The sequence below is a fragment of the Eumetopias jubatus genome, unplaced genomic scaffold (genome assembly GCF_037043125.1).
Source record: "Eumetopias jubatus isolate StellerSeaLion01/CBP00866 unplaced genomic scaffold, mEumJub1_p1.0 scaffold_1, whole genome shotgun sequence".
Taxonomy (NCBI): domain Eukaryota; kingdom Metazoa; phylum Chordata; class Mammalia; order Carnivora; family Otariidae; genus Eumetopias; species Eumetopias jubatus.
In genome coordinates, this window is record NW_028274807.1 from 200,069,145 (window position 1) to 200,082,548 (window position 13,404).

The 13,404-nt window shown below is 41.4% G+C and overlaps 1 protein-coding gene across 6 annotated transcripts in view; it reads left to right on the forward strand.

Moving 5' to 3' along the window:
• Nucleotides 1-13,404, forward strand: part of QRICH1 (glutamine rich 1) — a 53,720-nt gene that overhangs the window by 37,697 nt on the left and 2,619 nt on the right. For all 6 annotated transcript variants that reach the window (XM_088028462.1, XM_028124272.2, XM_088028452.1 and 3 more), the window contains 5 exons: nucleotides 4,184-4,361; nucleotides 4,998-5,152; nucleotides 6,800-6,914; nucleotides 12,438-12,546; nucleotides 12,897-13,048. In XM_088028462.1, the coding sequence (XP_087884588.1) occupies nucleotides 4,184-4,361; nucleotides 4,998-5,152; nucleotides 6,800-6,914; nucleotides 12,438-12,546; nucleotides 12,897-13,048 (709 nt within the window). The remainder of the gene's footprint in view (nucleotides 1-4,183; nucleotides 4,362-4,997; nucleotides 5,153-6,799; nucleotides 6,915-12,437; nucleotides 12,547-12,896; nucleotides 13,049-13,404) is intronic.

Below are 13,404 nucleotides of genomic sequence, written 5' to 3' on the forward strand. Positions count from 1 at the left end.
ACACACAAACAAACTGGGTGTTCAGAGACCATTTTAGGTTAAAAAGTCAGCAGAGGCATCATTGTGAGAAAGGTGGCATTTGATCTCTATACCTTCAACTGGCAAGAATGGAGCAACATCATTACAGAGTCAGGGATGGACAGAAGGGACATGGCTTAGTGCAACATGAGAGGGGGACTATGGGAGAGGAGTTAGTACAGGGAGCAAAGGATTTATTTTCCCAAAGTGAAGAGCTTGACCTGATCTGTGGTAGGAAATTTTTCCAGAATCCTAAGAATCAAGTACAGACGTGTAGAATTAATTGCGTGTAGGAGAGACCAGCCTGGAGAATTGTGATATAGCTCAGCTTCTGCTCACAGGGATGGGAGGACATCAGGCCTCTCCTCAGCTTTACTGGGCCTGATGGTCCAGTTTGCAGGTCAGGCCTCTTTTGATGCTCATCAGTCTCTGTAATTTCCACTTCTGGGCCCTTAAGCAAGAGAAGATCTTTTCGGGAGTTCATTTTAGTAGGCCCATGTTCTTCAGAGGCAATGTCTCCTTTGGGAAAGTCTTAATAGGAATTACCAGAAAAGGAAAAATTGAGAAGAATACACATCATGTAGGAAAGGTGATTTTTGTCCGTTTATACCACAAACATCCCTCTGCCTGCCTTATTAGGCTTAGTGCCAGGTGCTCAGGAACAGATATGATAGTCTCTGCCCTTGGAGTAATCCCAGTCCATGGAAAAGGTAACTGTGCTGTGATGTGAGTTGAACCCTAGCTGATGACAAAGTGTTGTGTTCTTCACCTGGCATACCCTTTATGAAAGTTCTCTTATCACCTGCCTTTAAAACCAGATTTATGGTGAAACCTCCCTCCCTTGAGCTCACATTCACCTCCATCTGTTTCCCCATTTCTCCACTCTGCTTTATTCCCAGAGTTCTCAAGCATTATCTGTACAAGCTGATTCTACCTACTAACCAGTTTTCTCTTCAATTTGTGACGGAGTTTGTTCTTGTCAAAGTCAGCAGTGACCTCCCTGTGGCCAGATCCAACAGGCATGTCTGTTTTTATCTCATGGCAACGTATGACACACCAGACCATACCTGCCTTCTTGGAATTCTCCTCTGGCATGGTTTTCCTCCTACCCCCACTGGTTCTTTTTCCTTCTCAGGAGAGTTTGCTGGTGCTTCTCTATCTGAACCATACATGTTAATGTTCCTCAGAACTCAGTACTAGCCTTCTTTTCTCCCTAAAGAATTTCTGTCTATGGCCATGGTTTTCAGCACCCTCTAGATGGCTGGTAACACTGAAGATGATAGTCATTGACACTATCTGCCAGGCACTATTTCAGTGTTACACAGGTTAACTCATTTAATTCTCACACCAACTTTATGAGGTATGCACTGCTATCTCCATTTTACAGATGAAGAAACTGAGACACGGATTAAACAACAAGACCAAAGCCACGATTAGTTAAGTAGCAGAGTTGGGGTTCAGCCCTGGACAGGCTGGCTCTTTAGCCCATGTCTTATACCCTATGCTGCATTGAGACACAAATCTTTAGACCATGGCTTTCCCTTTGAACCTTTCTCATGCATCCAGCAGCCTATTTTTCACTTACTTGGATTTATTAAAGATATCTCAGCCCTTCAGCATCACCTCTGCTGCTGTTGAAAACTTCTCTCAGGGCACCTCGCTGGATCACTTGGTAGAGCATACGACTCTTGATCTCGGGGTCAATGAGTTCTAGCCCCATTTTGGGGGTAGAGTTTACTTTAGATAGATAGATAGATAGATAGATAGATAGATAGATAGATGACCTGGGGCACCTGGGTGGCTCAGTTGTTTAGGCATCTGCCTTCGGATCGGGTCATGGTCCCGGGGTCCTGGGATCGAGCCCCACTTCAGGCTCCTTGCTCGGCGGGGAGTCTGCTTCTCCCTCTCCCTCTGCTCCTCCCCCTGCTTGTGTTCTCTCTCTCTCAAATAAATAAATAAAATCTTTAAAAAAAAAGATAGATAGATGACCTGTTTTTTAAAACAAAAACAAAACTTCCCTTCTCAGAAAATGGTACCATCATCCACCATTTGTTTAAACCAGAAACCCAGGAATCATCCTTGAGTCTGCTTTCCTTTACTCTTCACAGCCAACTCTTCAACAAGACACTTTGGTTCTGCCACCACACTTCTCAGCATTTCTCTCCATTGCCATCCTAGTCCAGGCCACCAGCACCTTTGCTCTTCAATCCATTCTCCATAAATCAGAAAGAATATATATATTTTTTTAATGTAAGATTATGTCACTTCCCAGCCTAAAATTCTCCAAGGACTCCATTATAAAGTGGAAGGAAAACTCTATACCACAGTGTACAAGGCCCTACTTACCTCAGTACTTTTCATCCTGGTTGGGATCACTACTACCCCTACCCCCTGATAGACATTTAGACATGTAAAAGGATATTGTTGTCAAGATGCTTGGGGATGCTACATTAGTAGGTGAAGGCACACAGTGAAAGGGGCCTGGCTAAACACCAGAAGCAAAGTACTGCCCCACATGCCCTGGCCCCCACCTACTTATCTAGTCAGACTCCTAGATTTCTAGCTTGGGTAAATGGTATTGCCATTGAACAAGGTAGGGAGGGAACTCTGAGGAGAATGGTTCTGGATGGGGAAAGTGATAGTTGTCTCCATAGATGGTAGTCTGAGGTGGTGTAAGATGTTCATTTGGAGACATATAGTGTACCCCCTGGGTATATTAAGTCTAGGTCTAGCTTGGAGGTGCATAGTTAGCAATCAATTCCACAAACATGGAAATCCAAACTGGAAAAGTGGGTAAGACTCACCAGGAGATTGGTAGTTGAACTGTGTCTAGAGTGGAGCTTCTAGGTTGAAAAACATTTAAGAGCCACACACAATACTGCTTTATTTCCTTGTTTAATTATCTTTTGAAAACGAAGAGGAGAGTTTTTACTTTTATTCATTGATAAGCAGATTCATGTGTCATAAATAATTTTGCCTTCAATTTGAATGATCGACATTCCTTAGCCCTTTGGGTAGGCCCTGGCATGGAGAATTGCTCAAAGGCATTTGTTCAGAATATAGACAGGTGTGTGAGACCCAAGAACCTATGCCTGGTATACTTTGTTGGTGTCTCTCCCACCCAGTATGGGGAATTGTGATTGACGCTAATGGATATTTCCTGCGCCTTTGTGTGCACAGCTTGGCTGTTAGACCATTGAGGACAAGATGACTCTTCCTTTGGAGGCAGGAAGCTAGAGCAGTGCCTCTGGTCTTCAGAAAATGCCCTTAGGAAATAGAGCAGTATTATTGAGAAGGAATTTTGGGGGGAAAAATCAACCTTATATATAGCTGGAGAAACCATATACATTTTCAGGTCTTCTCATCTTTCAATGGCAGGAGGGAGAACACAACTTTTGTTTGTTGTACTTTTCTAAAGCGATAATTTTCAACCATGGCTGGACATAAGAATCACCTGGGAGCTTTTAAAAATACTGATGGCAGGCCACCATCTTAGACCAGAAATCATATAATCTGTAGGGATAAGGCCCAGGCATGGATATTTTCTAAAAGCAGCCCAGATATTTTTAAAGTGCACCCAAGTTGAATGGTCACTACTCTGGACACTTGGTATTCAAAGTGTGGTCTGCAGACCAGCTCCCTTACTTGGGAACTTGTTAGAAATGCAGAGTCTCAGGTCCCACCTGAGACCTTTCGAATCAGAATCTGCACTTTAATAAAATCCTTAAGTGATTTTTTTGCACTGTATGACAATCAGTGCTTTGGGCCAGGAGTTCTTTTTTTGTTGTTAGTCTTTTGTGTTTTCTTTATTTTACTCAGTTGGGCCAGGAGTTCTGAACAGTGACTAAACTTTAGAATCGCCTTTTTATGTGGGAAGGTTTTTGAAAGACTAATCTCTTTAAAAAGAGATTCTGGGGTAGAGCCCAGATATTGGTATTTCTAATTCAGAGATTCAGAAGTCCAGCCAGGGCTGAGAAGCACTGCAGTAGCCTTAACTGTCCCTGGGGTAAGGAGTAGAACTCTAACGGTCTTTGAAAGTAAGATAACAAGTAGAAGAAAGATTATTTTTTATTAAAAGAAACACAGGTAACATTTTTCTAGCAGTTTTGTGGAAGGGCCTGGTGCAAAACAATATTGACACATTTTGATGGTTTCTCTCTTACAGGCTCAGACTGTCCAGGTTGCTGAAGTTGAACCACAGTCACAGCCACAGCCTTCCCCAGAACTTCTGCTTCCAAATTCTCTGAAGCCAGAAGAAGGGCTTGAAGTATGGAAAAACTGGGCCCAGACCAAGAATGCTGAGCTAGAGAAGGATGCTCAGAACAGACTGGCACCCATTGGGAGTAAGTGTTTGTGAGAGAGAGAGAGGGGGGTGGACTCTGTCTAAAATGTAGTGAAACGGGGAGGACAGAATGGCAGGAAAGTGGTGTCCCTTGGCTCTGGGGGTTAGAAATCACCATCTGAAATAGTATCCTGAATTCAGGACAAGCAACAAGCAGACCTGACATGCAAATGAGCAGGATATATGGTGTTTGCCCAAGACCAGGCATTTTTGTACACATGGATTTCTAAAGTCAACCTAGCAGATCTGGGCAGAGTGAATTCTAGAAGGAGTTAGGAACCAGTGACTGTCTTCAGGGCCCTTCTTCCTTAACATTATGTTCATATTCTTCCTCACCTAACAGAGTGGATTTTGCAGGTTTTTTGCTTTCGTGTCTTGGCCCTAATAATAATTTTGAAGATATGTGAGGTGGGGCAGATTGTGGGAAGGAAACCCTTAGTGTAAATAGGGCATACAGGATTATTGTCTTAGTAAGCCAGTTCTGATCTTAGATATATGTGATCATTTCCATCCTAGCCCCCTGAAGATCAGTATCTTCTCTGAGCCCTCCTTCTGGGGATATGAGCAGCCAGTTAAGAGATTACTGTTGCCAGGACCCCCGTTCACCTTTGGGGGTCACTTTTGGCTTGTGTTGCAGGGCGCCAACTGTTGCGATTCCAGGAAGATCTCATTTCTTCTGCTGTGGCTGAGTTGAATTATGGGCTCTGTCTAATGACACGGGAAGCTCGAAATGGAGAAGGTGAACCCTATGATCCAGATGTGCTCTACTATATTTTCCTGTGTATTCAAAAGGTAGGAAACAGAACTTCAAAGGAACATGTTTGAGCTGTGTTCCCGTTGGGTATTTGCTGGTTACTTAGATTAGTAAAATGATAAGCAAGTGGTTATAAGGAAGTTCTCTTTCAACTATATGAGTTTTAATTTTTTTTTAATTTTATTTAAATTCAGTTAGTTAACATAAAATGTATTAGTTTTAGGGGTAGAACTCATTGGTTCATCAGTTGCATAGAACACCCAGTGCTCATTATATCACGTGCCCTCCTTAATGCCTGCCACCCAGTTACCCCATCCTCCCACCCACCTCCCCTCCAGCAACCTTCAGTTTGTTTCCTATAGTTAAGAGTCTCTTATGGTTTGTCTCCCTCTCTGACTTCATCTTATTTTATTTTTCCCTCCCTTTCCCTATGATCCTGTTTTGTTTCATTCCACATGAGTGAAATCAACTATATAATAAGTTTTTTTTTTTAAGATTATTTGAGAGAAAGAATGAGAGAGAGCACATGAGAGTGGGGAGGGTCAGAGGGAGAAGCAGACTCCCTGCCGAGCAGGGAGCCCAATGCGGGACTCAATCCCGGGACTCCACGATCATGACCTGAGCCGAAGGCAGTCACTTAACCAACTGAGCCACCCAGGCGCCCTATATAATAAGGTTTTTAATGTACAGTTTTAAAAATTGCAGAAGACCTAACATGTTCACTTAAAAAAAATAAAATAGACATCAGTTATAATCCCATCATCTAGAGAAACTTTTGTTAAAATATTTGTTATAGTATCTTAAGAGTATTTAAAAAAAAAATTTATATAATAATACTTTTCTTTTCATTAAAGTAAACATGGTTTACATAAAAGTAATTTATCCAAAACAAAGTTTGGTGCTAACATTCAGCTCATTTTCTCATTGTTCCCTGCATTAACACAAAATAATTATTTGAGAATCTAGCTAGAATATACAACTGTAGGTAGGCTTTCAGGACATCTAAGGTGTAGCGTAATAGGGAAACTTGATTTAGGACTGGTAGTTTAGGAGAGCAGGGGTGGATTTCTTAGTGTGTGAATGCTCTTATGGAAAAGCCCACAGCATGATGGAAGAGCACTTGCTGGTTGGGACTCACCCTGTTGCCTGGGCCCTAAGAAAAGTCTGCCTCCCAGTTTATTTTTCTCTCTTCCTAGTCATCCAGGGCACTGAGTGAATTGCTTTGCATGCTCTGTTTCATTCCGTGCTCTCTTCCTGGTCCTGGAAGGCAGGCACAGTCATTTCCACTGACAAAAAAAACTGAGCCCCAAAAGTTAAAATACTTGCATGAGTTACTTAACTTACACCATAACTAATAAGAGGCTGGCCCCAGAGCCTGCATTATGTTTTTTGCTACCACAAGATAGTACCTTGCCTGGGTGAAATAGCATTCACAAAATCTGTCCCATTGACCCAGCTCTCCAGAGTGTTAGGAGAGTCATTTCACATGATCTGAAGTGTACTGTGGAAGTGTCATATGCTGGACATTTTTGACCTGTTGTGTTGGTTTGTTAAGGAGGCAGAGATGGATAGGGAGAGCTGATGATACTGGTAGCACAATGTTTATTTCCCCTGAAAGTTTTACTCAGGAGATTACCAACAACTTTTTTTTTTTTTACCAACAACTTTTATTGTTTTTCTTTTAGTATCTTTTTGAAAATGGAAGGGTTGATGACATTTTCTCCGATCTTTATTATGTTCGATTCACGGAGTGGCTACATGAAGTTCTGAAAGATGTTCAGCCCCGAGTCACTCCACTTGGTAAGAGTCTTCCTAGTCCTTGGATGTCTTTTCCACCTGGGTTTAAAAAAGGTCAGCTGCTTGTGTGCCTGGCTATGATAAACAGCGTGTGGGTGAGGAGGCAATAAATCCTAGGTACCAGCGTCAACTTCTGTGCTGCTTGGCCTGATATGGAAGGGGCACTGCACACCAGACAGAGAACCCGGCTGGTCCCAGTGTGGCAAGGACATGGGGGCATGCAGAGAGTTGGGGTAGTTATTTTTTTTAATTAAGATTTATTGATTAAAATTAGAATCATTGCATTAAGAATTATGAGCTGTTTCATCTGTAGGTTACTCATGTTACATATTGGGGTTTTTTTCCCATGTGTTTGAACATACACACACACACACACACATATATATATATATGTATTCTACATATATAGAACATAATTTTTGCTTTACCCATATAAACACCTGAACATGTGTTGGAAAGAACAGTTTTACAGTAGAATGTCTGAGGTGTTTGTGTTTTGTTTTTAAAAAACTTTTATCTTTTTAGAGCAATTTTAGGTTTACAGAAAAAAATGAGCAAAACATACAGAGAATTCCCATATATTCCCTCACACACGGTTTCTTCTATTATTTAATATCTTGTATTAGTGTGGTGTACTTGTTATAATTGATGAGCCAATTCTGATATTAGTAACTAAAGTCTGTAGCTTACATTAGGATTCACTCCTCCTGTTCTACGTTCTGTGGGTTTGGACAAATGTATAATGACATGTATCTATAATTACAATATCATATTTAAGTTTCAGGGCACTAAAATCCTCCGTGTTCTACCTATTTATCTCCCTTCCCGCCAAATCCCTGGCAGTCACTGATTTTTCACTGTTCATAAGTTTTGCCTTTTTCAGAATGTCATATAGTTGGAATAATTCAGTATGTAGCTCTCTCAGATTGGTTTCTTTCACTTAGCAATATACATCTCATGTTCCTGTGTCTTTTCGTGGCTTGATAGCTCATTTATTTTTATTGCTGAATAATAATCCATTGTATGGATGTACCACACAATTTCTTTATCCGTTCACCTATTGAAGGACATCTTCCTTGCTTCCAAGTTTTGGCAATTATAAATAAAGCTACTATAAACGTTGTGTGCAGGTTTCTGGTAAAAGAATAGACAAATCACTGGAATAGAATAGAGAGCCCAGAAGTAGAATCACACAAATATAACCAGCTTATCTTTGACAAAGGAGTAATGGCAGTTCAATGGAGAAAGAATAGTCTTTTCAACAAATGGTGCTGGAACAGCGGGACACCCACATACAAAAAAGTGAATCTAGATGCAGACCTTACGCCATTCACAGAATCAACTCAAAATGGGTCACAGACCTAAATGTAAAACACAAAACTATAAAACTCCTAGAAGATAACATAGGAGAAAATCTAGGTGACCTTGGGTTTGGTAGTCACTTTTTGGATATAACACCAAAAGCACAATCCATGAAAGAAAATAATTGATACGTTGGACTTCATTAAAATTAGAAAGTTATGACCCATTCGGAAAGACCCTTTTAAGAGAATGAAAAGACAAGCCACAAACTGGAGAAAAATCTTGTGCAAAACACATACCTGATAAAGGATTGGTATCCAGAATACACAAAGAACTCAACACTCAACAATAAAGATAAAATTAAAAAAAAAAACCTGATCCAAAAAATGGGCAAAAGATCTGAACAGATTCCTCACCAAAGATATACAAGTGGCAGATAAGTATATGAACAGATGTTTATCATTAGGTATCATCCAGAAATTGCAAACTAAAATGAGATACCACTATACACCTATTAGAATGGCTAAAATCACAAACAGTGGCAGCCCCAAATGCTGGATAGGGAGCACAAGAATGTTCATTCTTTGCTGGTGGGAATGCAAAATATTATAATCCCTTTATAATAGTTGGACGTTTTCTTTAAAAAGTAGACATTTTCTTTCTTTTTTTTTTTTTTTAAAGATTTTATTTATTTATTTGACAGAGAGAGAGAGGGAGAGCACAAGTAGAGCGGCAGGCAGAGGGAGAAGCAGGCTCTCCGCTGAGCAGGGAGCTGGACATGGGGCTCGATCCCAGGACCCTGGGATCATGACCTGAGCCGAAGGCAGCCGCTTAACCGACTGAGCCACCCAGGCACCCCCAAAAATAGACATTTTCTTACTTTATGATCGAGCAGTTGTGCTCCTTGGAATTTACCCAAATGAGTTGAAAGCTTAAATCCACACAAATATCTGAGTTTTAATGCTGGGTTTACCATTTATTAGAATGTGTGCTAGCAGCTTAAACTGTTTTTTCCCGTCAAAAAAATCTAACTGGAATTAAAATAAAAACTTTTTTTAAAAATTGAGATATAATTGACATATAACATACTAGTTTTAAGTATACAATATAATGATATGTGTATATCTTGTATAATGATCTAGTTTAGTTAACATCCATCACCACAGAGTTACATGCTTAACCTTTAAGAAAAAAATTATTGGTTAAACAAATACTTTTTGAATGCTTGCTATGTGCCAGGCATTATTCCAGGTGTAGATAATATAATATTGTAGTGAACAAAATGGAGCTTATAGTCTAATAGGGGGAGGCAGTGTGTAAATAACCAGTTTATGATTAAGTGTCTTAAAGAACAAAGCATAGGGGAATGGGAAGTGTTAAGGACATTAGGAGGGAAGCCTTTCTGAGGGGCTGTCATTAGAACAGAAACCAAGTAAGTGAATCACTACATGATTTGCAAATTTTCAAGTCAAGTGTGGTTATGCAGAGTTTGCTTTTTAAAAATTGTATTATGGAAATTTCAAGCACATATAAAAATTAAACAACAGATAAATGACATTCCCATGTACCTACTGTCCATGGCATATCTTGTGTCATGTGTACACCTGTTTTTCCCCTCCTGTATTATTTTGAAATAACTCCTAGACACTTCATAAATATTTTAGTATGCTTGACATACCATGATGCCATTATTATACTTGAGAAAAAGATAATTTCATAATGTAATCAAAGTCTACTCTACCCTTTGTTCAAATTTCTAAGTGTCTCATAAATGTCATGATCTTGTTTGAGTCAAGGTGTAGATAAGGTCCACACATTGAAATTACTGATTTGTTTCAATATTTAGCTTTAATCTTTTTCTCCTTGATTCTATCTCTTGCAATTTTTTATGGAAGAAACTAGCCATTGATTGATTGAGAAAGAGTGTGTGGGAGTGCTTGGGGAGGGAGGGACTGAGGGGGAGAGAGAGAATCTCAAGCAGGCTCCATGCCCAGCGTGGAGCCCAGCGTGGAGCCCAGCATGGAGCTTGAGCCCACGACCCTGAGGTCATGACCTGAGCCAAAACCAAGAGTCAGATGCTCAACTGGCTGAGCCACCCAGACACTCTGAAACTAGCCTTTTAAATCGTCAGTCTGATTACATCCCCAAATTGTAGTTTAACATAGTCTTCTGTTCCCTTATATTTACAGTTAATTGGTAGTTCGATATAAAGACTTCATTGATCAGGTTTTGATTTTTGTGTTTTCTTTATGGCAAGGTTATGTCATAGTTGTGTTATATACTTCCATCTCATACCCATAATATCTGGATCCATTATTAAGAGTTGCAATTGATGGCATTCTGATGTTATTCTTCATTATTAGCTGAAGTACAAAGCAAAACTTTCCTTTGATCACTCTTTGAATACCTAGCAGCATAGATAATTTTATAGGATTTTTAGGAGATTTTCTAGGAGAGGTGGGATAAGGGCTTATTCTCTTTGTTTAGCAGTTTTTATGGTAATGAGTTGATTCACCAATTTCATCCAGTGATAACCGATTCACTTTTTTTTAAGGAATCATTGTGAACTAATGAGTTTAAACATATTTAATTTGGTTCAGTCCATAGCAGTTATCTTTTTTGCTGTGCAGATTGTTCCATCTTTGGCCATTTGGAACCTCTTAAATTGGTTTTTAAGTTCTTTTGACATGGCCCTGTTTCCTTGAGTTCTGATTTGCCAGATGTTCCAGGCTGATCTTGGATATTTTCTATTTTCTGTCTCAATGTGGAATATTGAGATTGGTCAGTTCTCCATGAGACTGGTTCCTTTTAGTGTAAATGGTATTTTAAGTATCATAGTCTGGATGCACAGGGGTGTTCATTTCTCCTGGGTTGGTCATTGTTCGTAAGCCTTTCAGTGGGAAATACTAAAAAAAGATAAAATAGGTCATTTTGTGGCTTGCAGTCCAGATTGAGAACTATAAAGTTTTTATATGATGTCCCCATCTGCGTCTCCCTTCTCCCATGCCAAGAGTCCTGGTTTTTGACCCTAAACTTTAAGTTTTATTAAGAAGTGGTTAAAGCTAGGGAAGCTCATATAATGGCAGAGTGAAGTAAACCCTAGAAAATAGCGCATGCCAAGATACGTGTCATACCACTTCTACCACTGGCTTTCCCCAAGGAGGGCTGTCTGTGCCACTCATCTGCTTCAGATATGTTTGAGGGCAGGGAAGCTTATCTCATTGCCAGTAGGCCACAAAATAGAAGAGTAGAGGCAGAGCTGCCCTGGAGAGATGGGAGTGCACTTAATGGAGTCAGAGGGCCAGCTTTGGCAGGAGCAGAGAAGAGGAATGTGTTGGGTGAATATTTCTTTCCCCGCTTCTAGGAAGTGACATCCTTGCTGCCTGCCTGGAGGATCCTGAAACTCCTGCAGGAGAATGCTTTCACCATGGCCTCAGTACCTGGCACACAGACACTTGTACATTAACTGTTGAGTGACACATGAAGGGGGCTTGGTGATCAACTCAAGGATCCTCTTCCTTTAGTGTAGACCTGGCTGCACCCTGGCCTTTGTCCCTGCCCAGCTCTCAGTTCATTTACGAACCAGGGTCTTAAAGTAAAACCTGCCTTGTCGGGGAATCCTGTAATAATTCTGTATATCATTCTCCCCTTTATCCAGAGAGGGGTAAAGGGGATTTTACCCTTTACCCCTCTCTGGATAAAGGGGTAAAGGACCCTTTACCCCTCTGAGGCACCCATTCTCATGGGTTTGTTTTCTAGAAGTGGAAAACGTGAGAGGTTTAGCAAGGGCAAACAGGTGCACCCATACCAGTTCTTTGGGCCGTTGACACCTGAAAATATGATGAAAGCTCTGTACCCTCTTTTAGAGAAGTATGCATATTTGCAGAGTTTGATTTATAGTTTTGGGTGTTCCAGTATTTTCTTGCCCCACTTTAACCTTGGATTAGAGGAAGAATTAACATCAGGTAAGAGCAAGCTTATAGGGCAGTGGTTCTCAGGAACTTGTTAGAAATGCACATTATCAGTTCCCACCCCGGAAACTTGGGCTGGGACCCAGCCATTTGTGTTTTAACAAGCTTCCAGATGATTCTGCCATTCCCTAGGGAGATTTTTCTGGTTAAACTTATACTCTTTTGTGGTCCTTGTGCCTCCCACCTCCCATCCTGCACCTCTTGAGGGCTCACCTGCCACCCTCTTGTTGTAGCAGTGCTCTATTCCTCCTAGGCTATGTCCTGCCCAGCCACGTGACTGAGGAGATGCTGTGGGAGTGCAAGCAGCTCGGGGCTCACTCCCCTTCCACCCTGCTGACCACCCTCATGTTCTTTAACACCAAGTAAGTGTTCTAGAAGCTCCATGCTTAGCCACTGCTGGCATCTGCCCAGTGAAGAGGGTGGAAACTATCCAGGTAGATAGAGGAATTCCTTTGACACATATTTGAGAGCCTTTGGGCTATTAAAAGCCTTCAGCCCCACTTGGCTAAATTTGTGTGGTGACCAGTGAGGCATACAGCCTTGCCAGAATCCTGCCATCAGTCTTGATGTGGTTCCTCCACTAGACAGTGTTTTTGGGTATGGGCCTGCCCAGAGTGTGCACAGCGGCTCCTCTGAGGCACTGATGGCAGAGGGTAAGTCATAGTCTCCTCCTGGCACCCCTCCCTTTGCCTTGCTTTCACTTGTGGTGCAGATACTTCCTGTTGAAGACAGTGGACCAGCACATGAAGCTGGCCTTCTCCAAGGTTTTGCGACAGACAAAGAAGAACCCCTCTAATCCTAAGGATAAAAGCACGAGTATTCGATACCTGAAGGCTCTTGGGATACACCAGACTGGCCAGAAAGGTAGGGGCTGCAGAAACAGGTGCAACTTGTCCCGCCCTGCCCTTGTGCCTGGGGGGTTAGTGTTGAGTGTGAAGGTTGGGATTTGCTGGATAGGAATTCTCCATTCCCTTCTCCTCACCTAGAAACTTCAAACTCTTCTCGAAGCAGAGATGCCCCAGAAACAATTGCTGCTTTTTCCCTTCATGCCTCACACCCTTTCCTCTCCTGATAAGTCTAGTTGGGATGGCTAGAAGCCTAAGGTTCTTTTTTTTTTTTTTTAAGATTTTATTTATTTATTTGACAGAGACACAGCGAGAGAGGGAACACAAGCAGGGGGAGTGGGAGAAGGAGAAGCAGACTCCCCGCTGAGCAGGGAG